A 27,606-nucleotide genomic window follows, 5' to 3' on the forward strand; every position below is an offset into this window, starting at 1 on the left:
TGTACAGGTGATGCTGCTAGTGTGTCACATGTTGCTGTGTAAATACAACAGGCCCTGCGCCTTTGTTGTGACGTAATTGCGTATGAAAGTCAAACTATGAGGGAAGTTATGAAGCATTAGAGCGGCAGCACTTTTCACACACTCACTACTCCTTCAGGTAAGGTGAAGAAGAAGGGGGAGGAGGTTAGGTGAAGGGGTAGGGAGGGAGGGGTCTTTGCTCCTGGTCGAGCCTGACAGTTCCGCACTATTGGCTGTCAGCAGGGGGACTCTCTTACCTGCTGTACCTGTGCGAAGGAGTGCCACTCGTCATCGTCCGACTCCAAATCAGGATCAACTTTTCCTTCCTCCAGCAACCCGGAGAGGTAGAAATCGGCCAGGAAGGCTGGAAGCTGAACCAGCGACTGCAGCAGGACTCCGAGCATGGAGCCTATAACGTCGTGGAGCGAGGAGCGAGTCAGCGAATGGCTCCAAGGTGAGGAACTTATCGCGCTGTGTGATGTGAGGGTTTTTTTCACGCCTTGATCGCCTCACAGGTACTTTGGCTCGGGCAGTGGGGTCAGAAATAGACGCGCCACGCAAATCCTATTGGAAGTGAAAGGTGGAGGTGGAATGAGGAAGTGGATTGAGCCACAACAGATCTTTTCTGATCAAGGTGGTATCTCTAGAAACGTAGTCCATGTCTGCTTGTTTACTATTTTCTCAGTTGGACGTGTTGCGTTCACTGACCTTAGAAATTGACATACTCTCTAGTCAAGAGGGTGTACTGCTTGTTCTACATTAAATGTGGAATAAGCTCAGAAAAGGCATGTTGGCCTATAATGCAATCACACTGTAACAAGTCATGAAAAAGTTTTGCTTCATTGTAACAAATGCTGTAATGACAAGTGAACAACCAAAACACAAGTTAATCTAATTATACTCTTATAGCCAATCACAACACAGAGTATTACAATAAATACAGGTTGTAAGTCTTTATGATACTTTGTTACGATAATATAACACTGAAGGGGGTTACTTTTACTTTGATAGTTTCAGTGCATTTTGTTGTTTATGTTTTACTTCAGTGCAATACATTTAATGTTGTGAAAGGACTATTCTTATGGTGTGATTTTCTTAATGAGTAAGTGTTTTGAGCGCTTAAACATGTCACAACACAACTAACACAGTATTGTCCCATTGTGCTTTTATTTTGAAGGTGTCCATTTATAATGCATTACTACAGAACCCACTCAGTGAAGAGCTCCTACTCTCACATTATGTTATCATTATATAGTTTAATAAAATTCTGCATGCAAACTATATTTCAAAAACACATTGCTACTGTTTACAGGCCTCAGTGCCCAACATGTGAAGCAGATTTTTTCAGGCTTATACGCTACTTAACTCAGCATGCCTGCAGCCCTACTGTTAGTCCATTCTCTCTATGCATGTCTCTGCCTGCACATGCATGGGCTTTTCTGCCTATGCCCTACATGTAGAGTACAAACCTAAGTATATATCCTGTCTTTGTGTGTCCTCTTGCCAGGTCTGGACGCCCCCCTGCATCAGTACCCTGTGTCTGAGTGGCATTTGTCAGGTGTGGATGTGCTGCAGCTGACCTCCAAAGACCTGGAAAAGTTGGGAGTGTATAAAATCGGACACCAGGAGCTCATACTTGAGGCTGTGGAGAAACTGTGCTCTCTGGTGAGGCAGAAAGCGGATTCACATGTGTTTGTGTACAGTATGTGTCCATAGTAGCACCCTATGTATCCAAGGCTGTGTGTGTGTTGTGGCGGAGAGATGTACTCTGGGTATTTGCTGAGCAGTATTTCCTTGTCTGGCTATTCTCCTGTGTTGTGATATTAGAGCACAGGAGGGTATTTTTCTGTTTTTGCACTGGTTTCAGACCATGTACTTGTGGAAGCAGCAGACATTTTTTTTTTTTGTAAGTTATGACAAAATACATAAGTGCCCATTTTTTCCACATAAGTCACAATTTAGGGAGCCTTTTGCAGTATTCAAGGTTGACTTCCTTTACTTTGCTTTGCTTTTTTAATCAAAACCCCACAATTCAAGCATGTCATAGTTAAATACTTACTTGATTCTCTAGCTAACATCAAAAGACTCTTTGTGCTTTGGTTGCAACCAAATCAGATTTAGAACAAATATGCTTTTGCTTAATACTCTACATGCAAATGTCTGGGCATTTCTTTTTTACCCTGCTTTAAAAAAGGACTTCTTCTATCTCTACTTTTTTTTCTACTGCCTAATTAAATATCCTCCCTTTCCAATTTTGCGAGGGAGTTTCAGGACACTTAAATAGTGGCGTTGGTGTGTGTGGGGGGGTGTTTTTGTGTTTCCAGAAAGGCTTTTGTTTCATTGGATGGACTAATGGAGTCAGGCAAAGCTCCAGCTCTGGTGGTGTAACAGTCTTTGAACACCAAGAAAAAGCTCAGGCTGCTTAAACGGCACGCTGTGGGATTGTTGTAATACTGTTTGAAATATTCATTAACAGTTTAAATCAAAGTCTCCATAAATGAGAGTGTAAGTAAAGCCTACCTGTAGTTTAAGCTTCAAACAGGTGTGGGAAATGAAGTAACTTAAGAAAAGTTTAGATCCATTTCAAGGATTGACAGTTTCCATGCCAAGCCTGTTTGTGTTTGTGTGTGCATGCAAATCTAGTCTCGATGCTGCGTGAAGTGCTAACACAGGGCTCATTCATAAAAACAACCATCAGACACTCACATGGAGCAGACCAAACACATTCAAGTGCATGGTTACATAATTAACAACTACAAAGTCGACAAGGCCATGAAAAATTCATGTCCACTTGTTGACGGAGGATTGTTCCAGCTTGTTGATGTTTGACAACAAAGCCTGAATGATCCAAGCTTTTTGGCCACCGATGAGTGGGTTAGACAATAACTAACTCCTTCCCTTGTCAGGCATATGAGGTAAAAGGAAGCTCTGCCTGTTATTATGTGAGGAACATGTATTTTAAGCCACAATTTGATGTGGCAGCTTCCGTTGATTTGAATTATTCTGAAGTGACTGAGAGGTGTTCTCTGATATGAAGTCTTATGTAATTAGGGTGAAATAATATTTCCTCCATCTCTTTATGACAGCCACAGCCTCCACCTTACAAAAAGAAACTGCTGCCATTGTTACTTGTATGTGGATAGATAATAAACGAGCACTTCATTGCGATAAACTGAATGTCATGAAACAATAATCTTCTAGTATATGATTCATCTTGGCTAGAAGTGTTGATCAGAGTTTTATGAATAAAGGTGTCAGTCGGAAATTCTTATTTTAAGTTTTGAAATTGAGCCTCGATATTCTCAAGCTTGGAAATACACTGATCAGTCATAAAATTATAACCCTGTGCCTAATACTGTGTAGGTCTGCAGCTACACCCCACCATTGACTGTATATAAATATGGATGACATGCCTCTATTTGCTCCCATTGTAAGAAAAAAAAATGAAGCCAAAATACTGCCATGACGGGCACTGACATATTGTCCCCGGGATGTATTTTGGTCCCAAGGTTTGTGCAGATGCAATCTGGCTGCTGCAGCTGCAGACCTGATGTCACGCTGCTTCTACTTACACTCAAGCACATTTTATACTCAACGATGACATCACTTCCCTATTTTTAGGGCTTTATGTCTTCGGTAAAGCACAGGAGAGTGGAAATAGCAGGAAACTGGGGAGAATGAGTGGGGAATGACATATTGCATATGACCAGGGGTTGGAATTGTACCTGCTGTCTGCTTCAATGACTATAGCCTCTACATCACGTCTTTTTAGTATCAAATAACCGATTGAATTGAAACTTTTCTTAAAATGAAGACTTTCACATAACTCAGTTTGATAAGAACTGGTTGTGTTGCTCATAACAGAGGCGCTCAATATTAGTATATGTCAAAATCAGAGCCTCAATAACGTATTTCAACCAGTGTATCTTCGAATGGGGACAGACTCAAAGAGGAAACGAGACTTACTGCAGACCAGAGCATGTATAGCGCACAACCTTCTCTCAGCTTACCCTCAGTTTTCAAGTGTGCTTTCTCCCAGTGTTTTTTAGCTGTGTTAGGTCATTTTATATCTAATTTCAAAAGTTCAAAGTAGAGAGGGGAATGCATATTAAACACCAGAAGTCTGTGCTCTGTGAAGAGCTGGGGCACTGTAGCTAGGAAGTGGAGTAGTAATGCATTAAACATCACAGATTTGTTCTGTATAACAGCTATAAATACCTCAGAAGTGGAATTAACCAGCCACACGTGTGTGTTTGATCTGTGTGTGTATGTGTGTGTGCTCTCCAGACATATGGAATAGGTGGGGAGAACCTGCGCGGCCTCACAGAGAAGCTGCGCGCTGTGGCCCACACCCTCCAGATGGGCATCCAGAGCCGCTGGCGCCGCAACAGCTATGATGGAGGCAGTACTGTCAAGCTGCCCGCTGGAGTTCTGCAGGTTGTAGTGGAGCTCATCACCGCTGCCAAAGGACTCTTCTCTCTGCTCAACAGGTTTGTAAAGAGAGAGTTATCTAACTGTTATATATTGAGTACTCTAAATTCTATTTTGTCCTGCAGTTATTTTTTACTCAGAAAATGTTCTCTGGTGTCTCTCACAAAAATAGTGCTGGCTGTTGTTCTTGTTGCTCCAGGTTTTATTTTTAAAGGGTTACAGTAAGTCAACATTTATCAAGTGCAGCCTTTTATATGGGGATGTTTTGGTGTTTGCTTTTCCATCATTCTGTAGACAAGGGTTCTCTTATTGCTGTTTTTATTATCTCTTGGTGCAATTTCCTAAATTCTTAGTTTTGTATTCCTTCGTTTTAATCACCAGTGTAAAATCAGATCAATGCAGTCTTTGCGCAGAATATTACAGCCCAGGCTGAAAACAGTGTGAGGACTATATATATATATATATATATATATGTATATAGTTATTTTTTCTTCCCGAGAGTTTTTTGCACGTGACATGCTTTAAAACTTACCACATAATGCACACGTATCAGAAGCACAAAAAAATGTGTATGTTAAGCATCTCGCCCAGGAGTGTGGGTCCATAGCTCCCCCTTGAAATTGTGGAAAAGGTGTCCTCATAGCCCTCTCCACATGTATGAAATCTGGTGTGTACATATATTTTAAAATGAAGAATAAAAAAAAACAAAATATTTTTTTAATTTTTTTTTTTTAATCTAATCCCTGTCTGTCTTTTCAGGTATCAGTTTTCCCAGCTCAGTGGATACACCACCACCAAGAATGTCTTCAATTACTGCAGAGAGCTAGGAGAAATTGTCCACAAGGTAGGTCTCTTTATGGCCCTAAGCAGTTATTTCAATTAACTCTTGTAACACTGTTGGGCTTGTTTTTAGTCGGCTTCACTGCTCGTATGTTCATGACGTGTTTTATCTTTAGAGGAACCAAACACAAGTGACCTATGTTTTTCTGAACTGTCAAAGAGGAACAACAACCTTTAGTGTGGTCAGCTATTTTTTTTAAACTACGACCCTAAAGTGGAGGGAGAAAAACAGAAGCACAACTCCCTTTTCCTCAGCTTAGCTTCAGTAATGCATTCTTTATCTTTACATTCCTGGCATATTTGCAGGCAGTTGTACCTTGAAAAAGCTAAGGTTGAAAGGATTGCTTAAGAAGAGGGCTGGATATTTTTTTGTTTACACCTTCAATGCTGTAGTAAATGTTTGACAGAAATAAGGAAAAGAAAAGAATACTCTTATCTGGATGACTGTATAAAAAGTGCTCACAGGTAGCTGAAAGGACAGGCCTGGATATGTCAGCACCCAGGGGAGGGAGGGAAGGAGGGAGGAGGGCAAAGGGGGAAGGCAGAGAAAGAAGGAGGAGACTGAGGGAGGGATTGCACTGGACTGTTTAATGACTTTTAACTCCTGCAGGAGCGCATGTCACTGAATGAACAGCAGGGAGCAACAGGCAGAGGGAGACTTTAATGTGAGAGGACTCTGTAGTGACATGAGAGATTAATGGGCTGACATGAGTGTAGAGAAAAGAAGACAAAGAGAAGATGGAGCTGCAGATAGAAACAGAATGAGAGATCATTAGAGAAAGGTAAGGAGACTGGAGCTGTGGGAGAAAGAGGAGGCTCAGTATTTAGAGGAGTTTATATTTAGACCACTATAGCTGGCTCTGGACATCTGCCAGGCACGACAGGTACAGTTTTCCCCTTTCTGATTGGATAATGCTACACAAGGTGATAATGCTTGTGATGCTCAAGCACTTTGTTTGACTACTATGGATAAAGCCTACGCAGCAGAGTGTAGTTTTTGCCCGTTGCTTATAATGATGTTTTTTATTACTGTTTTCTAGAAGCAGTGGATAATAACTGTGACTTAATGTTGTTCTGGATATATAAAGCAGTTTCTTCAATGTTAATGATCCAAAGGTTGAACCAGAATAAGCTTTCAGGCCAGTTATGTGAAAAATAAAGTGTTGGTGTTTGGTAGCAGTGACATCATTAATACGGGGATCAGATTGTGAGGAAGGAAGTATTGGTTTTGGAGAGTCATTGAGCTTTTTTTACCCTGATAGGAAGTTTTTGACCATATAAAGTGAATCATATTTGTAACACATTGAATGTTGTTTTTATTCATGGCCGGCTCTGTATGGATGGAAGTGCAGCACTGGGTGAGCCATTAGCAAGCTGTCGCTTTCACTGCTTCTGTCTGTTGGTCATCGTTTGGTTATGTCTGGCTATTGTTTAGTCAATTCCTGTTATTGAACTGTGTGTAGACTGTGTGTTTAAGCCTGGAGGTACTAACAGGTGGTAATTAATGTCCAAAAAAGAGATGCAATTTATCAGGTCATGTCATTTAGCTATTTATGTACATTTGACAAACTAGCTTGTGAATAATACAAAAAAAATCTTCCTCCCTTATACTGGCTCTGATACCAAGATGAGAGTAACAGCATATAGTGAGTACCCCCTCAATATAGGCTCAATACAGCTGCATTCTACTCATCTTATATGAATGTAATCTGACAGCTATTATTGTTGTATGGCCTGAATCAGGATGTTGAAGGATCCCTGACCTAAACACAAGCTGACCACATGGGAACAAGCTAAGCTAGCAGTAGCAGTAGCTCACTGGGTGCTACAGAAAGACTGAATGTCAACGTGAAACTGCTTAATTTATGCTTTTACTAGTGTAACTGGTGAACATGGAATGAAAAAAAAAAAATTAACATTTTGCTAGCTGTCATGTTTGCTAACATGACACTTTCTTCTAGCGCCAATTTGGGATGTTGATAATTTTCCTAAGCAGTTTTACCTTGCTGCTCTCAATAAGTAGTTTATTATGGCAGCCATGATTTTTTTTTTTGTTCTATATATTACTGTTTAGGTGGGAAAAAAATACCACATTTATAATTTTGGGGGGCTTAATTATACGAAAACATCCATTTACCAGCTAGCATCCTGGCTAACAGCCAAAAAAACACATTTAGGTCTGTATTGTCAGCATTGCCAGTACTAATACTGAAGCACTGTATTAGTTATTTTACTGGAAACAGTTTTGCTTTTTCGACTTTTGGGTAGGACACTTTAACAACTATAAACCCTGCATATGTTTAGGCAGGTGAAGTGAGTAATTAAAACCATTTGCAGGTGAGTTAAAGGTCAGTTCTGAAAAGCTGAGATGCACCTGCCTCACAGCTAAGAGCAAATGAGAAATCTGACGTGCATCAGACTTTATCAGTCAATTTAACTGTCATCATAGCATTATAAACCCGCAGGCGGGGTGTATAGAATTATGTATGTGTCCCTATACCAAATTGATCACATCAGCAGAGTACAGAACAGCAGTTGTGGCTTCTTAGTTTTCCCCCAGCTAACTGAAGCAAGTGACGTGCTGTCAGGAGGCTCCTTCATGACGTCTGTTTCTGAAAAACTGCTTGTGAAGAAACTAACAGCATTCTTTACATGAGGAGAGTCAGAACTTTATTTCCCGGTTATCTGCGTGTTTGTGTCTGAGCGCTTTTGTGTTTCATTTGCCCCCTCCCCCTCAAGGGCCCTCAAGGTCTGCAGTCAGCTGGTGTTGTTGGGATCCCACACTGGAGTTGTTCAGTCTCAGTTTCTCACTCAGTCTCAGTCTGCTTTGAGGCAGCCAGCAAATTCAGGGAGGGGAGCGAGAGACAGGGACGTATTTAGAGGTCTCTGTGAACTTATATAACTCGAAATATGGCCAAAAATGGTATTTGAAGAATTTAAAAAAGGTATGTGACTTTAATAATGATTTTAAACCAAGAAAGGAAAATACTTCTGTGACAAAATGTACCCTTTAGAAGTAAAATATATCAACTGACAGTAAATATCCTGGTGAATTCATGTTAAATGTACATTTCAAGAATAAGGAGCCATCTAAACAATGTCATAACTGCTCCAACGAGGAGCAATGAAAGTCTTTGACCAAAAATATTATCATAGAAAACAAGGTACTAAAAAAAGCTCCATTATGCTTAAAAGGTAATGAACAACATCTCTTTGTTTTGTCAGACTTATTGAAGGCTCAGGATGCAGAAAATATGAGAGACATGAATATAACGTTTTCACAGTGCCAAAAAAGGGCATGAGACAAATATGCTGCATAGTGGAGTGGAAAAAAGCAAGGACAAACACATTGAAGGAAGGGGCAAAGAGTGAGGTAGTACGATGTGGATGGAAAGTTGAGAAGCAGTTGCAAAAGAGATCTAACATTAAGATGTCTCAGTCTTTTTATAGCAAGTTTGTGACCTGTAGGTGGCAAGTGAAAGATATCTACTGGGGAAGTCCAAGTTTGTAAACAGAGACAGACGGAACATGTTAGGGCTTGACTTCACCAGGCTTTTATTTTGAAAAGGCTTAGCTATATTGTATCAGAAAATTAAAACATAAAAGAAAGGAAATAGACAGAATTAGTTCAATCATTTGTTGTCAGCAGTCTGTAATTACCTATGCAGGTACATTCATGTGTCACTGCACTCTAATGTGATACTTTCAGTGTTTTTGTATGTGTGTCCATGCATTCATCTGTTTCCTCTTCTTTTTTTAAGAACGTCACTCCCACATAATAGCCTCCCTTTGTTTCCTAGACAACTATAAAGAGAACAGCTTTCAGGCACAGAGCGCTGCTGTAAAGTCGGCTCGCCACCTGATCAAGCCACATGCACAAACACACACACCATGCTTCACAACACAGGACCTTTCTTCTGCTGAGTGAAGTAGCTGCATATTACTGTGCAGTGTTGCAGAGGTGAAATGAAACATTCTTCTTTGGCTTTTACGGAAATGCAAATAACTGTAGTCATGAATTAAAGGGGTTAATAGTTGAAATAAGATGCTGCTATTCTGCCTTAGATTGCTTACCATTTTGTAATAGAGGCTAATATCCTTAACTTAATTTGCCACAATTAAGTAGAGGAAAAGGTCTGTCATTAAAGTCTGTCTGTGGTTTGAACTTTAGTCCAGCTGTTTTTCTTAAAGGTCAATACAGTGAAAATTGCTTGTTACTGATGGTTCTTGAGGAATTGGTAGTTAGGGGTGACATAACGTGGCGCCGCACTAACAATCTTACTTCACTTGCTGGCAGCACAGAGCTAAATTGGTTTGAATGTTGTGTAACCTTGGATCTTCTTGTTCTGGTTTAGTTTGAAAGAGAACTAAAAATGCTTAATATCTGACTGTACCCTTTGAAATGATGGAGAAAAATAAAAGTTGAAGAACCAGAGGGATATGTTGAAGAATGGAAGTAGTTGTTTTAATGTGAAGTGTTTCTGTAAATGTCCTATTTTAGAGAGGAATCAATAGAAGGGCAAGCAAGTGGAGCGTGAACATGCTGGAGGCTGTTGGGGACTGAACCAGTCTGTCCTAGAGTTTCTGTCCTCTTCTCCTGTTTCCACTTTCCTGCTCATGTGTCTCTACCTCTGCAAGGAAACACTATGACCTCTTAAACTGCGTTTCATATGCTTCATATCCATATATCTGTAATTGGAGTGTGGTAACAGGAAGTTCCTTATGGAGTAATTTGACATATTGTTTTGATATTTCTGGATTTTTTTTAAATCCCATTTGATTATGTCAGTTAATCATTTTGTGTAACAGTTCGTCTGTGCCCTCACATAGAATTTATACACCCACCACACTTTCCTGATGTCACATACAGTAACTTTCAATGCAGAAGTGAACCTGTCACTCACTTCACACGAATGTATGTGTCATTTCCTATTCTGGCAGAGTTAAAAAGAAACAGGTTCTGCTGTTGTGAGGAATCCCCTTGGATTTGGCTACAAATACAACAGAAAACAGAGGTGTGGACTTGGCTGTATTTTTACCTTGTGCTCTAATAGTGAGAAACTGTAAAGAGAGAGGTGTTACTAATGAAGCAAAACGAGAAGTGATGGTGTTCTGTAGGAGGTGGTAACAGATTTATATCTCACGTGTATTGCTAGATAACAACATGGATTTGTGTAAGTCATTTTTTTTCTCTGTTTAATCAGTGTTTAGCATTTGTAACACTTGAAACCTGTCTGCATATAAGCTATGCTGTTTTAGTTAGTATTTGAAGGTTAACCATTAGTTTTGGTAAAGATGTAGTGCTGGTCTGTCAGTCAAAAACATCTCAACAGTTATCCACAAATGGAATGACCTAATGCCTCAGCTTAGCTGCAGCCTACGTTGTGTGAAGTGATGACCAGAATATGTTAGAATGCTGTCACACAAAGCGCCATAATGATTTAGACGTTGGCATATTAGCATTGTCGTAGTAAGCAAGACAGCATGCTTATGTTAGCATTTAGCTCAAGGAAGCAGTGTGACTCAGCTTACGGTGGCATTATCATGAGGTACAAACTCCTCTTAGTGGCTAAAAGTAACTCTTAATCTATTTTCAGATAGATAAACCCAGGTCTGTTTACACTGATAATATGTTTTTGGTGATGTTAGCAACTAGCTTAGAGGAAAGTTGCACCTCCAGTACTTCTTTACTTTAAAGCCAAATTATCTTTTTAAAGATATGTTTTTAGTTCATGTTTTTTTTTGCTTATGCTGTGAATAAAACCATAACAAGCTAGCTAGCTATCTAACTAACTTATCCTTAGTCACTCTAGCATACGAGCTAACATGCCATGACTAGAGTACTTAGCTTGACTCAAAATCAAGATAAAAATATGAACATGTTTGGGTGTTTATACTCAACATTTTCTAGTTTGTTATGGTGTAAATTAATATCTCTCAGGGTTTGGTCTCTCAAGTATACACAGTGAAATACCCAAGGGGCATATAGCAACACACACGCGCTCAAAAACAAACACAAAGCTAGCAGACAAACTGAGCTGACAGTAGTCATGACAGAAACCTTTCCAGTCATACCCCTCCCTGCAGACTTGTGTCACAGCCTTTAATTAGCACAGACATCCACTATGTTCCCTGTTGATCCCTCGCTACATTTCACAGGGATTAGTTTCCCCTTACAGTCTTTATGTAAGTCAAAACACTACCAGGCAATGCAAATTAGCTTAATGAACAATAATAGTGTGTGACATACAGTATATCCGTTTAATAAAAAATTATATGCTTTGTAAACATCTGCCATCTACAGTTCTTTTTGTCATTATCCTCTGTATTGCTAATTTCATAGAACAAGTGCCTTTATGTAGTTTTACAAAAGCACTGCCAGTATAAAAAGCAAGTTAAAGAAACACAAGACCTTATACACTGAAATGATTACCACTGCCTCTGGATTTCTTTGGACTTTCACTTCCTGCCTCATGCTGTTAAGAGGAAATAGGACATTTGTCTGATTGTCCCATTTCTACAAATCAATATCAGCTTTGCATCTGGCGGCTGTAGCATCATTTTCTGGTATTCTGCTTTGTGAAACTCATGACATGTTGTTTCACTCAATCTACAGGAAGGTTCAGTCTATGAAAAGGAAAAGGACATAATCTCTGTGGTGAGTGCACAAAGTACTTTTATATGTTCTCTGTTTCAATATCTTTCAGTAAGTTTAATTATTACCAAAGATACTCAAAATGTGGTTTGTTTCATCCTTCAGTGCCGTCAGATGGTGGCCGTTTGTGATGAGATCCTGAATTCCAGCCCTGAGTCCTTTCTTACTCACACCGCTCAGCTGGAGAGTGTCGACCTGGTGCCTGTGTCACCTGGGGATCAGCTGGTAAAGACTTCTTACACTTCATGACTTTTTACCATGATTAACATTAGAACCAATTAGAACCAATGAGACGACTCCCGTGTCAGTCCGAGTAAATGCTAATTCTGTACACTACTTTACAGGCCAACACTTGTTCTGTCCACTGCAGCATGTACAGTACCTGCACTATAATAGAAGGTACATGCAACACATTGCAACACAGGTTTTCAAAATGTAGTGTTTGTTTCTTTAGTTGTTTAAGGGGCTGGAAATTAAAGGAAGAAAGTGATGTATAAGATGCTGTATATCCTAAACCTCACGCAATAAGTTACATTTTATTTATTATGTGTATTTATTTTCATCCCTTTAGAAGCAAAATTGACAATATATTGATGATGAAAATAGTTATGACATTTGTGAATGATGAAACTGTCATTATCAACCATAATTCTCCATTTGTGGTTGACACAAAATCTTCCACGAAGAGTGATACTGAATATTTTTGAAATTATTAATTACAGCCAGTATCAGCCCTGTTAGACTATTTTGAAGGTCTTTCTCAGAAGAGATCTGGCATATTTTATCTAACACCTGTTTAATATAACAATCTGAACATCATTCAAAAAATGCTTTCACTGTCATACCACGTCCTTGGTTTCCTGACAACCTGCTCACTCTGTCTTGTTTTCTCTCACTCTCTCTCTGCAGTTGTTAGTGTTCAATCTCTGCCTTCATCATAACCGGGAGTTATTCATCCTTATTTGCTTCCTCTCATCACTCTTTCATCTATTTCAAGGTTCTCCCTTTACTGCCTCCAAAACCCTTACCTCTAGTTGTTCATGATCGACTTTCTGTCCCTGTCTCTTCCTCTAATGACTGAGCCTTCTGTTCATGTATTACAATAATTATAGTTGTCCCCTTTGTCCGTTGTCTATTTTATCCGGTGTCCTCCTCATTTGTGACTACAAAGCAATTTTTCAATACATTTGTTCAATTTTCTCCCCTTTGTGTGCTCAGTCCACTAGGTAAAAATCTCTGTCATGTTAGCAGATAATAGCCCTCCCATTTCCCCATATGTGTTTTTTGTTATTCTTCATTACCTCAGATACTTTCGACCAACAATCATTTTGTTTGTCTTTGAGTCCATGAATGTTTACATTGTGTGTGTCTCTGTTTGTCTGCATGTATTTAAAGGTAATAGGTTTTTAATAAACCGTAGCAGGTAATTTCTTACAATGTTCCTGCAGTAGAACAGGGTCATTTTTACAAATGTGCTTGACAACAAGCAACAATCCCTGATTATCCTCGTCTGACAGAGAGGAATTGATTGGAGCACATCACAGATAACGAGGTCAGCCTCTAAATGATTGAAAATAATGGGAACTAGACACCGAAAGGGAGGGAAGCGAACGAGAGGAGGACTTATAGAATACACAAACCGTGCTCATTCATAAAGAACACGGGAATCTAAAAGTAAAATGTCACCTCTTCATCTCTAACTTCCCTTTAAGAGAAATGTAATCCTTTCACATAGAAGAAGGGGGAGATAGAGAGTGGATGTCTATGACTAAAAAAGAAAGATTCTGGGACATGACTATGAAACAGTGACTCAGCCGTTATGGTTATCTATCACTGATAAATGTATTCGCCTTGTCACAGAAAATGATGGGTTTGGTGTGTTTCAGTGATAGCTTAAAAGCCTTTTGTTTGGGCTCAAGAGAAAAATAACAGAGTTCTCACAAAAAGGTCAGGAATATATCCAACACATTGTGTTGTGAAGTTATTGCAGTGCTAAAACCCAGCAGATTATGCTTAATATGTCATAAAAATCCCCAAATAAACTTAACGATTAAGGTAAATACCTTCCTTAACCACCTAATGAATGCAGAGGATTTTGTTAACTAATGTACTTTATTTACTTGTATCTTTATATCCTCTCTTATGGCTTATATCTGCTTACAAGTACATGGACCATAATGCTGAAAACCATTCATGGCATGTGTATAATGCCTTCACAGGCTTTGTAGTGGGGATTAAGAGCGACCATTAACCAGTTTGAGATCCATTCATCCATCTATTATCATTACCGCTTATCCCGTTCAGGGTCGTGGGAGGGCTGGAGCCTATCCCAGCTGTCATTGGGCGAGAGGCAGGGTGCACACTGGACAGGTTGCCAGTCCATCACAGGGCTAACATGTAGAGATGAACAACTCAGGTTGTAAGCTTCTACTCTCTGTTTGAAGTTTAGATTATTGGCCTCTGGTCTAGCTTAGCAGATAGAGCAGCTGTTCCATATACTACACATTGGTCACAGGTTTGACTCTCGACCTTGACCCTTCATCATTCCCTGCCTCTCCTCAGTTGTTAAATAAACTCAAAAAAGCCCAAAATTAAATCATAAAAATATATTATTATAATTAATGTATTCATGTTGTCATGTGACTTGTATTGATTGTTGCTTCCTGGTTGGTGATTTGTCGGCTCTCCACATAATGGTCTAAAATAATCAATGAAGGCAGGCCGGCTGAGCCATTGATACATCTGGTGACTGACATCAATATCTCCGCAGCATCAGAAATGATGACAGGAACAAGACAGAGCAATGTTTATGAGTCCATTAGTGTGAATCATTATGACTCAGTGCCTTGCAGAGCTGACTCTGTGTTCTGCAGGTTTATCACTCTGAAATGTTCAATGCATCTTTTTGTTTCTCGCTATCTCTCTCTGTCAGGGGATTGAGATAACATCCACGGGCTCCAGTAACCACTACGTGACCGGAACTGCAGCTGAGGTCAGACTCTTTCACTTACCCTCCTACTCCCTCTGTTGACTCAGCTAACAAACCACACAGATACACAGATACACACACACATATACACTCACAGCTAACAATTGATGCCACCTCAGTGCTCTTAACCAATTCCCCTGAAGAGCAGCGTGACTCAAACCTCAGCTCCTCTTGAACCATGAGACCAAAAGGTGAACTTCAACTACAGAGGAGGGTCTAAAGCCTCTGAGGGTTTCTCATCCTCATCACCTCGGTCATGTTGTAGAGTCCCCTGACATGTCAGAGAGTGTAATAGGTAACGAGCTGTGAGTGTGTGGTTCACATTTGGCAGTTTCTTATACAAACTAACACTTCTCCCAGTGGAATTTCAACACAAATATTGAAGTGGTTCAGATAGTGGTCTCATTTAGAAATATCTGGAAGGTTTTTTTTTGTCATGGAGAGCAATAACAAGAGATATTTTCTTCTATTCTGTTCTTTGTTTGTGACCAGAAAATTCAATTGTGTGTCTGTTTTCAGTACCAAGGGACTCAGTAAACATGCATTTGTGTTTCTGCTAAATCAGCTTTGCCCATTAGAAGTATAAAATTTTGATTTGAAAAATAATTTAATACGAAAGGACGAGCTGTTTACTAAGCAGAAATCCCCTTGGAACTACTTTTTGATTTCAATTTATTTTTAGCTGTTGTCTATCTTTCTTTGCTTCACTGCTTGGAAACTGAGAACCATTCAGGGCCTCCTGCTGCTGATTCTCCGTATGATTAATACTGTATGTGCTCAAGGCTGGCGACCACATACTGTATATGAACAGCAAACTCTGGCCTATATCATGGTTGAATACACCAGTGTGTTTTTATAAGCTAAAATTTAAATGTGCTTATATTCCTCCCTAACTTCTCCTTTTTTTTTTTTTTTTTTTTCAAAGATCTTTTTATTTAGATTTTGACACATTACAAAAAAAAGATCAGTGCAAACAATTCAAGAAAGTGACGTTTTTGTATAAGAAACATATTAAATAAATGAATAAAATTAAAAAAAAAAAAAAGCCAATATGTGGTAGTACCTTGAATAAAAGATTGACAAGTACTCAAACAGGAAAATAAAGAATAGTGAAATTACAATACGATGAGTAGGTGAATGAATATCAAAAAATAATAATAATTAAAAAAGATAAAAGAGCAATAAGTATAGAAAAAAAAACAAAAAAACAAATATACATCCATATATGTCCAGATACACCCATATACATACTTCTCCTTTTTAAATTAGTAAATTAAAGTGGATAATTTCCATAGCTTATTGATTTAGTTAGTTTTGGCTCCTCTGGGAAAATAAAATCATCCCATTTCAGAAGCAGGGATTGATGCATTTCTGAGAAAGCCAAGGATCACTTGGATCATGAGGCTTATCAATGAAACTGGAGCACTATGCTGGAATGAAGGAGTGTTTCTCAGGCTGAAGAAGAAGGGCTTGTAAACTTAGTGTGAGGGTAAAGCTCTCCTGAGGGACAGAGAGATGGAGATGTTATTTTTCCATGATGTCAACAACAAAGTACCCCCCTACTCCCCTGCTGCTGCTTCTGCCGCTGTTACATCACTGCAGCTGACTGCTAATAAGAGATGGGACCACTGCCCACAAATACACACAGTGCAGTCTGTGTGCATCATATTTTTACACATATTACTGTCAAATCAACCCAGTTACTGTCCCTGTGTTGTGTCCACAAACTTATTGTTACTTTTTGATGGATCCTTTTGAGATTTTCTCAAGAACTCCTCAATTTAAGTCTCACTTCTGTCAAATTCAGCCAAACAAGGTAGCTGTTCTTCTTCAAACTCAATAGCATTTTTATTAAATATACTGTGTATTGATGTTGTGATGTGAAGGGAAATATTGTGGTGGAGGATTTAATCCATGTTGGAAGCTCCAAAACGACATCCCCATTTTTTGGGTCTTGAGTTGTTCTTATCTTCAAAGGAAAGTTTTGCACATTAAGATTTGGTCGAGGCAGATGGCTGTCTAACATGAGTCTGGTTCTGCTCGAGGTTTCTGCCTGTTGAAAGGAAGTTTTTCTTTGCTGCTGTAGCTAGCTAAATACTGTGAGGTGCAATGCTGATGGTGGATTAAGATGAGATAAGATCGAGTCCTGTCTGTAAGAGGGAACTGTTTATTAATCTGTCTCGATGTTGGGTCTATGTTAATAATTTAACATAGAGTACGGTCTAGACCTGCTATGTTTGTAAAAGCATGCTGAGATACCGTTGTTGGGATTTGGTGCTATACAAATAAAAATTGATTGATTGATTTGCTACCAGCTCAAAGGTCAAAGGACTATAAGAGTCATAGCTTTTTTTTTCTTTATGTTCTAAATTTAGATAGTGTGTTATCATTATTGTCATGTCTCTCTGTGAGGTAATTAAAAACAAACATAGGTCAAAATGAAACTAATATAATGTTTGCTGATCTCTTGTTTTGCAGCCGTCAGCTGATGCCTTTGTGAAGATCTTGGCTGGTGATGAAGTGATTCAAGTCAACGACCAGATAGTGGTGAGAGTTACATGATTCATACAGTTTGTGTTTACAAGCTAGTATATTTTGTATTGTATAATAGTGGTGATGTCAATATGTATTGCAAACTGTCTTACCTCAGAGGTAACTGAGACACACTTTGGCACATTGTGTGTTTCTGCAAAGTGTTCCAGTGTCAGAAACAATAAGCGTTACCCTTGAATAATGATGTGTCTCTGCTGCTGTCTCAGGTGGGCTGGAGCAGAGCTAACCTGGTGAAGAAGCTGAAGGAGAATCCCAGTGGAGTCAGTCTGGTCTTGAAAAAGGTTCCTGGATCAGGGAGACGCAGAAACACGGTCCAGGTGTCCCCCACACAGGTCAGGGATCATTCAAGTCTTTTTTCAATGCCATTATCGTCCAATCATCATCTTGATTATTCAGATCCCAGCCACAAAAACACACAAGTAGAATTGAAAGCTTCCTGTGCAGATGGCCTTGTTTGATAGGAGATGAAACCTTCTGATTATCAGGCTGAAGAAGCTTTCAGGGCTTTTTCCACTGACAATGTTTTATTGTGCCCGTAATTCCTTTACAAAACTAAAGCAGTTCAGAGTTTACAATGCTCAGTGTCCTAAATGCAAAACTTTTTTTGTTGCTGTGCTAACAGTCCTGCTCTCTGATATAATACTTTAACGCTCATGCTCATTAATGCCACTTCTCCACTGAGCAATCAAGGTCATCAAGGGACGGGACTTCTGTTATCAACTTTGTCAATAACAATGGCAGAGGTCTGTACAGAGGATGAACTTACCAAGCTCATTTTATTGATGCTAATACTATGAGTTGTTTTTATGTATGCTTCATAAAATACCATTGGATAAAACAAAGAAAAAGCTTAAGGATCAATTTAAAACAGACACAGTGGTCACTAGAAAGGGAAGTGGAAGTGCAGCGGGACAGCAAGTGCCAATGAAAAGCACTCTGCAACTGAGTTTGTGGGCATTGCAAACACAAAAAATTAGTTAGTGTACACAGGCCGTTAACTTGCAAAGATTAAGTTTTGTACTGAGTATTTATTAGGTAGTGTTTTCTGATGAGCTGTTTTGACTTTGACCAGTATTCTTCTTGTTGCATTTATACTTAAACATAAACTTATAAGCTTCAGAACTCAATTTAAAAAATGTTCAAAAACATCTAAGGTCATTCAAAATAATCCAGAGCCAGCAACATCATTAATACACACAGACAATTTTAATCTTCCACCCCCCAGTTTCAGTTTTTTAAACTTTCATCCATGGTTGAGCATGAAATCATCGCCCAAAACTGGATTGTTCACCCAGTTTATGTCCGGGGCTTCCGTGCATTCCCTTCTCATGAGATTCTTCTCTTCTTTATCCGTTTGATATCACTTGGGATTAGTTTCCTATAAAAATTCACTCTCTCAGTAGTCACTATGCCAACTGTCTTTGAATGACACACCGAGTTCATATCTGTGTCTGAGACTAGCACACACGCACGCACTCTGTGCATTTTACACCCCCTTGTGACCCTCACCATGCTAATCTGTGATCTAACTGCCGCCTTAGGGGGAGGAAGCACACATAAGGAGATGTGAATCAGCTGAGTGTATCAGCTCACTTGATGCCCCGCTTTTAAAGAGACTGTGTGTGTCACTGTTTGTGTTGTTTTCTCATCTCCCGAGCCACGAAGAGGACACAGACAGAGAGCTGAGGAGAGGGCTCCTCTAACCCCTAAACAAACACGCACACTTACAGTTTGTTGTGCACACTCATATGATTGTATATCTGCTTTTTGATGATTTTTTTTTCTCTGAAGGAGGAAGAGGAGACAGAGGAGAGGTCAGAGGGGGAGGAGGAGGATAATCCAAGGCACTCCATATTTGAGAGGGTAGCAGCGTCTGTCAGGTCACTCTCTTTTAGGTAAGAGCAAAAATTAGCTTTGTCGCTAATGATTAGCTATTCTGTCAATGACTCAAGCTGTATTATGTAATTGTAACTTCTATTTCATATATTAATAGTTTATTAACAGTTCCAGAAACAGAACTCCATAGCACAAGCACTATGAAATACATTAGACATATGATACAAGATAACTGTTGACACATTTTGCCCTTTCCTATGTAACAAAAAAATCCAGGAGAATCATTTTGTTCAAGTTTTTTAACACTGCTATTGCTAGTATTACATATATATATTTTTAACAATATCCCTGGCAGTGTAGCCACAAGTATGTTGTCTGGCAGATGGCTGATCACTAATAAGTCAGGTTCTGCTCGAGGTTTCTGTCTGCTAAAAGGATGTTTTGGTTCCCTTGAAGTGAGGTCGTATAAGGTGCTTGTCAATAGTAAGTATATTACCCACAGGGGATGCTGGGTATCTCGGACCCTTTGTTGAGAAACTGTCCACAGAACCAGAACGGAAGCTAGGCGCTTGACCGCTGCAGACAAAGTGAACGTTATCACATGATTAAGCTGATTTTAAGAAAGCTAGGCCCAAACACTAATGTTGATTAGTGTTTGGGCACTAAGCAAGCACTTAGCACAGCAGATCTCCTTTCAGTAATACACATGCTATTGACAGGTACGTCATACTACCTCAGTTTAAAATGGACTATGCCATTAGAAGGAAGCCTTTTGCCAAATATTGCCATGTGTTTGCTCATAGTGAATTCATGTTGGTCTCTAAAAATAATATAAACAGAGTATTGTCTAGAAATGCTTTAAGCTTCACACATTTAAATGTAATAATCTCCCACTTTATTTTCAGCTTAGAATAATTAGGTGGCATGTCCACTGCTGGCTTTTTTGCGCCGGTAGCTCCCATGACCTCATTTTCTGAGAGCTTCTTGCCAGCGTTTACTGTTGCTGGGTAATGAAAGTCGTCAAGTCAACACTTCTGCGTCCCGTCATGTCTGTTTTAAAATGCTCTGTATGCTTTCATTCAACGGCATTTTAACATGAAACTGTAAAAATGTTGATAGAAATCGTGTCAGAGCATCAGCAGCAGCTCTAAACCAGGAAATCATATCTCGACAAAATGAGTGTGATAACTTTTCTCCTCTGCACGGACCTATGCCATTGTGTTGACAAAGATGATTGTAGATGTCCCGCCCCTTCTTGATTCTGATTGGTCGGTGATCAAGAAGTGACATTGATGAGCGAGGCAGTGTTCCAAAAGTTGAACTATTTTCAACTTAGAGTGCTCAGAGCGCTGCGACAAAAATCAGCTGATGTTGAGAGCATTTTCGCGCTGAGGGACCTGAGCGCTGAAAACGCTGAATCACATAGAGTTTAAATAGAAAATTGGCGCTGCCAGCGCAAACAAAGCCGTCAGTGGACACGCCGCCTAATATACATGGCTTTTTTGGCATGATGGATTAAAACCAAAGCTTTTGTATGCACAATCAAAATTGTATCTGTTAGATAAAAGTAACACAGGGTACCTTTAATTTTAAAACAACATCCATGACCTGAATGAGCAAGTTGAAGATGTTTAATTGAGGCAAATCATCTTGCCGTATTTTGGTCTCTCGTCTCAAATATATTCTGTCTTTAAAATGAAAAGTTGGAGTTTTAATAGCCTATATAACAAATAAAAAGCTGATTAGTTGGCCTATGAGACCTTAGAATATTTAGAGGGAAAATATCTCTGTATCTCTGAGCAGACTTGACCGAAATTAGGTTTACTGAACTACAGAGGATTCACCTCATAGAACTGAACCTCCTATGAACTCTTGTGACCTCATTAATCTACCAGGACCCAGTAGGTTTGCAATGAGGTCACACTGCAAATGCCATAAATTCCCAATCTATCACACCCATGGTTCACGGCTGACTGGAAATGAGAGGGGAGGAGGGAAAATGAGTCAGTAGAAGGAGTTTGTGAGAGATGAAGAAAGACTCAAACAAGGTGAAGTAGAAAAAGAAAAAGGGAGGAAGGAGAGTGATGGAGAGGCAAGAGTAGACGGTGAGAGCTGATGGAGAGCAGGCGAGTGCAGACAAATGGAGGGAGTAGGCGGGGAAGGTGCATTAAAGGTTGTAAATTAGCCTGTCACATCCCGATACACTTACTCCAGTCTGAGGGGAAAAAACAAGAATAAACTTTTGACTTCTGCCACATGGAGCCATATTTCACCTCTTTAAAAGCCTGAACAGAGTGTTTATACTGTTTCACTACATTTTAGTCTAGCTTGCTGTCAAAGACATTGTCACTGCAGAAAGAAAAAGGGCCAATCCTACCACTTTCCTGCACATTATTAAATGGGCTTTGGGGCGGATTTTTAAATCTCTAGTGCTGCCACCTCTTGGAAGCACTTGAACGAACCATGAATGAGTTTTTAGATCCTTATTTTGTTTGTTTTCTTCACTCCAGGAGAGCCGTTCATGGGCCAGAGGTAGCTCAGCAGCCTATGGGACAGGAGGAATCTGAGTTGTCGACCAACAAGGAGCAGGAGGGGAGTCTGACTCTAACTTCATATAAAAACCCAGAGAGAGGGCTGTCACCAAATTCTGCCTCAGGTAGGAGAGACAGAGCAAACACTGGCCTCGGGCTGCATGTTGTCTTTACTCACAGAGTTTAAACTGTATTTTCAAACAGTTTGTGTCAGTTGTTAAAGCAGGATGTGAGCTGTAGTGAAAGGTCTTTTTTTTTTAATATGAGGAAATAATGACCACATTAGCCTTCCAGATAAATGAGTTAGAATGAAATTGTAATTAAACTAGAGGTAGAATATCATTATGCACTGTCCGCAGGGGATAATTTGACACTCTTTTGATTTAATTTGCAACAAAAGGCAATTCAGATTAACTTAATGTAGAGCAGGTTTTTTCCGGTTGTAACTTTTTATTCTTCATGTTATGTTGCCTGGATACAGTGGCGTTAATTGTATAAGCAAGGGTCGGGATAATTTTACTTAACAGGTGGTTATGCGAATTAGAATGAGCAGATTTAATGTCACATGCTAATATGTTACAACAACGTTACAATGTCATTTAGCAGACGCTTTTATCCAAAGCGACGTACATACAAGAACAAGAACAACACAAGCAAAGATCTAGACAAGAGGAAACAAGATCAGTAAGAGTAACAAAGTGCTTCAAGTCAATTTGGGTGCAGGTACTGCCAAGCAGTGTAAAGGCAATGCACAAAAGTAAGTAAGGATTTTTTTTTTTTTTTCAAAAAAAGGAACATCTACAATGAAGCAACCAAACAATTTAAGACCTTCCATTATCATCATCAACAATTAACATCACCACAATAATGACCAAAGTACCAAGTGCTGGGTCACTCAAGAGCATTCAGGGACACTGCTGTTTCATGGAGAAAAATCACATGATCTTTGTTTCTCAGGGACTGAGTTTGGAAGTCCGCGAAGTCCAAGGCTCTCCCCAAGACTCTCTCCAAGACTGAGGCGAGATCGGTCACCAATACCCAGAAGTCCCTCGCCCTTTGATTTCAGAAGTCACTCCCCTCAGGGAATCAACCAGGATAGAGCTAGTGTTAGTTCCTGCCCTGAGATGGTGGGACACACGGTGAGAGACACACATGCAGACATTACAAACTCTTACTTTCCTGAGTTTACTTTCTTATTAAATTCTATTTGTCCTTCTTTTAGGGTAATAAGGAGACAAAGAAGAGCTCTACAAAAGGTAAATAATGTGCTTTAATGTCCTCTTGCACTCATAGTCTGTTTTTAAACTAGCTCATGCTAAATTAGTGAAAGGATCTACAGGGGTTCAGGCCAATCAAAGACCAGGAAGAGGTAGACTCAAGTTAAAAAAGCATATGACAAAAAAAGCTTTGATCCATCAGTACATTAGATTTCTTACTAATGTAAGTGAATCTAAAGACAGTGTTGCAATGTGAACACAGAAAATAAACCCCCTGCATTAGAAAAAAATGAACCAAATATTACAAGAATTGCTTTTCTGATGTTCTTCTCTTCTTCCTCCCATCCTTTCATTTCCCTCTCAGGCATGACGACGGCTCTAAGTCGGCGTCGTGTGTCCTGCCGTGAACTGGGTCGACCTGACTGTGACGGCTGGTTGTGGAAGAAGAGAAAAGAGAGCAGCGTGTTCATCGCCCAGAAGTGGCAGCGCTTCTGGTTCATCCTGACAGGGCCTTCACTCTACTGGTACACCAGCCAACAGGTGGGAATAAAACTACAGATAAGTTGCATCACCATAAAACCAAATGGATGATGTAGTACTTTTAAAACTACCACTGTTTATTTTTTATGCAGGACGAGAAGGCAGAGGGTTTCGTCAACATCTCCAGCTATAACATAGAGAGCGCTGGAGAGCACAAGAGAAAATAGTAAGGATGAACTCTATGATTGATCATGTGAACAAGACTTTTATTTAATGATATGCGATGAACTGTAGTTTGTAGTTTGTTTCATCAAAGAGGATTAAATAATTATGTTCTTGATTTTTATAGACATAGCTTGGAGGTTGAAATCAGAGGCTTCATTGTCCCCCCTGCACAGTGGATGTTTTTATGAATCGTGCCTATATGACGCAGGAAATGTGCAAAATATAAAACCACTAACAGAAGTATTTTCTTAATGGTTTATGAGAGAGAGCACATGTTGTATCTTAAGAATAAGTGGAACCGTATCTCTGCCCACTAGTTTAAGTTTTAACTCCTCTTTGATCATTTTAATGTGGCTTCTCATATTTGCGCCTCTTTTCTCTCTCCCCTTAAGCGTGTTTAAAATGTGCCATGAGAGATTTCACAACTTCTTCTTCGCTGCTGAGAACGTCAGCGACATGAGCAAGTAAGTTTGATCATTTGCAGAAGGACTTGTTCTACCTGTGTGTCTTCTTTTTTTCCCCTTAACTTAAACATATCAGGAAAGACTGTTAAATAATGCAAGTTTAGCTTCGCTGTGACCAGTTCTTAGATGCATCAGGTACAGAATCCATCAGTTTTCCTCCAGTCATCACATTAGAGAGGTTGAATCACACTCAAACAGGTGTTGGTCTACACTGCCCCCTGCAGGTGGCTTTGCAGAATCCTGTTTTTGAGCCCCTGATCACAAACAGCACTGAAACAGAATTGCTTTTCATCTGTGTTGACATAGCATATTATCTCTTTCCTCCAGGTGGATTAACTGTCTGATCACAGCCATACAGAAGCATAAGCACACATGCCCAAGCAGTGAAGAAGGTGGGATCATTTTCTTCCTGTATTTGTAACTTGTTTGTATCAAAACTCCTTCAATTTCCTGTCATCCTGCATGTCGTGTAATGCTTATAAAATCAATTTTGTAATACATGATGCAGGCCAGTTAATAATGATAGGAGGGTTGTATAACAGCTTTTTTATTTGTGTGCAGAATGTTACAGCGAGACTGAATCAGAGAGCGAGGGATCACCTTCACCTCGCAGAAGAAACAAGGTCAGTACATTCAAAAATCTACTCATCTACTCAATAAAAAGCAACTACACACAAAAACACATCTTCTAAAGGATATTTCACATTCTGATTGGTCTCTTTATGTGCCTCAGAAAGTGCAGTCCAACACCCTGCCTCGCCCCAAAGGGAAAACCAACAAGGCGCCATTAACAAGTCCTTCAACAGGGGGCAGCAAAGGAACAGGTACTGCTCCAACTTTTCATTTTTAGCTGTCTTTGATGCTTCCTTGTTTTCTCTTGTAATGAATAATTCCCTCAAACTATGAAAGCTCAAGCCCTCTGATTGATGTTTTAATCATTTTTGAGTAAATAAGACATCTTCATGATTTTTTTTTCTTCATGGACTTTCCCTATGGGTGTTTCATCCAAATCAACTGTGATGAGATGTAATAGCTTTATGATTGTCAACCTAACATCTGTCCTTCCATCTGTTTCTTCTCTGACTCTGCTCCCTGTCCTCTCTGTGAAAAGGAGGACCGGTGGATGAGATGGGCATGATGCTGAACAACATAAAGGAAGGAGGCGTTTCTTTGATTGGCAGCGAGCAGCCGTTTACGCACGACCACTTCAGGAAATCTTTCATACGACGCAACAAGAACCCGGTCATTAATGAGAAGGCACACACGCTCCGAGCCCTGCAGAGTACACTTAAAGTGAGTCATTCAGAAGCATTTATCTCACGTCCTCAGGTAACTGTCGCAGGCCTATTCAATTCAAAGTGCCAGTGAGGCCAGGAATGTCCAAATGTATATATCTTATTTTCAACCTGGAAAATCAGGAGTTTCACTTTTTTAGGTTGAAAGAGGAAAAAAGATGTTGCAGCTTTCTTCAGCTTGACTTTCTTACATCTCATCTATACCAGTTTAATTAGAAAAAACTGCTTCATGTTTGACTCACCATGATCGCTGAAAGCTCTTTTTCTCTACAGGCTAAAGAGGCGGAGCTTCTGCAAATCAACAAGCTCTTAGAGGAGTCTGAACTGAATGCCTCAACATATCGTCAGTGGAAGGAGAACAACGATGAACTAGTCCAAGAAATTGAGAAACTGTCCGCACTCAAGGCCTCCAAAGAAGAGGGAGACAGGACACTGCAGGACACACCTACAGAGGAGGTTGCCTTGGAAACTGTCTCTACAGAAACAGCCATCGCAGAGACCGAAGGCGCATACAGACTGAGCCTCAGCGACGGGGAGCAGTTAGTAGATGCAGAGCCAGCTGATGTTCACCTGGAGATCCCTCCAGGCTCCCCGAGCCCAGAGGGCAGTCCTGTATTAGAACTTTCTTTGGGATCGCTGCAGGATTCAATAAACAAAGAGCTGAGTGAAATGGCTGGGAGCGGAGAAGCTGCTGAGAACTACTTTTACATTTAGGACCCTGCTGGAACTGTCGAATCACTGCAAAGTTGCTCTTTTGAAACAAATGAAAAATGTTTTCGTGCTGTAAAGTGAGAGAGGTGCATCCAACTGAAAGGATCAGCCAAAATCGCACTTTAATCAAGTTAGTCGTTGAAATGCATCAGATTAGGACCTGAACTTCCACAGTGAACAAATTAATGTAGGGGTGTAAAGATGAACTATTTGCCAAGTGTCATTTTTACTTCACTTTGTATTTATAAAATCCAATGACTGTTTTGTTCTCCGATTAAAAAAAACAACTTTTTGTAGAGTTCAGAGAATTTGTAATATAAGTCATGCCTCTTTTAATGTGATATGTAAATACAGTTTTACAAAAAATACTGTGAGTATTTGTTTATTGACGGTACCTAAAAAAATGTATATATTTGAAATATTTTGCACAAGAAATACACTTTAAAAAAAAGGCTGGTCCATCTCCACGCTCTCAGTTTGATGACAGTTCTCGTTCAGTGTTTTTTTTTGCTTGAACCTGCTTTGAATGTAACTACATACATCAAGTCTCCTCAAGTGCAGAGACGTCGGAGGTGTGTCTGATCCTGTTCACTTATGTATTCATCAGTATAACAAAAAAGCAGTATGCCGGTCACTGGGATGTGTTGTGAGGTTCATTTTCTGATTAAAGATCAAGGTTAAGGTGGCTGAATGGTAAATTAAGAAGCCTTCGTAAGCAGCTATTTTATTTACCATCATGCTGTCTGATTTTTTTAATTTTCAATTTTCTTTTTGGCTTTTATTTGTATTTTAGGATTGTGTGCCATGATATGAATCTGTCATATTGTTTCAGACTCACAAGGGGTGCCTTTGTGATGTGTCTCTCTTTTATCGGTGAATTTTAGCATATCCAAACTTCATGTGAATTTTACTGCTTACAGGACATCCTTGATGTAGCATTGGACTATGATATTGAGGTTTAAGTAGTTTTTCAGCATGCAGTGTCACAGCTATAGGCTGTTTACGTGAAGAGGAAATAGCCAGTTTGACTTCATCCATCAGGTTATTTATTACTATTAGAGTCTGGCATTTTTGCCATTGCAATCTACATCCAGAAGTGACAGTATTTTGTAGTTATGGGAGAGCATTAACAGCTAAAGCTAGTAAGGGGGAGATCCAGGGGTGGCACATGTTGTCAGATATGTTTTTGTTTTCTATTATAAGATTAAAAGTTATTAGATCAGGTAAAACCAATATCTGACTATTTTTAATGTAATCAGATTACAACTGTCAAAGTACATTTAAAAATTGAATGCAATTGAAGTAATCAGATATTTTTTTTAAATGAAGCGGATAACACGTAGTTAGTAGAGGTGTGAAAA

At 39.6% G+C, this 27,606-nt stretch overlaps 1 protein-coding gene across 2 annotated transcripts; it reads left to right on the forward strand.

Annotated features, from left to right (window-relative positions):
• The first annotated feature begins 235 nt into the window (after positions 1–235).
• cnksr1 (connector enhancer of kinase suppressor of Ras 1) lies at positions 236–27,008 on the forward strand. Of its 2 annotated transcripts, XM_034674579.1 has the most exons (21): positions 236–472; positions 1,526–1,683; positions 4,306–4,508; positions 5,209–5,293; positions 11,906–11,947; positions 12,050–12,169; positions 14,877–14,936; positions 17,412–17,480; positions 17,693–17,818; positions 19,278–19,381; positions 21,833–21,978; positions 22,811–22,992; positions 23,076–23,109; positions 23,435–23,610; positions 23,703–23,776; positions 24,168–24,239; positions 24,567–24,631; positions 24,801–24,862; positions 24,973–25,063; positions 25,351–25,532; positions 25,808–27,008. In XM_034674579.1, the coding sequence occupies exons 1-21, from the start codon at positions 421–423 to the stop codon at positions 26,246–26,248; spliced, it is 2,544 nt and encodes an 847-aa protein (XP_034530470.1). In that variant the 5' UTR covers positions 236–420; the 3' UTR covers positions 26,249–27,008. The 2 variants fall into 2 exon arrangements, with proteins under 2 accessions (XP_034530470.1, XP_034530471.1); XM_034674580.1 differs by lacking the exons at positions 236–472; positions 1,526–1,683; positions 4,306–4,508; positions 5,209–5,293 and adding exons at positions 8,195–8,234; positions 10,231–10,304.
• Positions 27,009–27,606: the final 598 nt, after the last annotated feature.

Source organism: Notolabrus celidotus, chromosome 22 (assembly GCF_009762535.1).
Source record: "Notolabrus celidotus isolate fNotCel1 chromosome 22, fNotCel1.pri, whole genome shotgun sequence".
NCBI classification, from domain to species: Eukaryota; Metazoa; Chordata; class Actinopteri; order Labriformes; family Labridae; genus Notolabrus; species Notolabrus celidotus.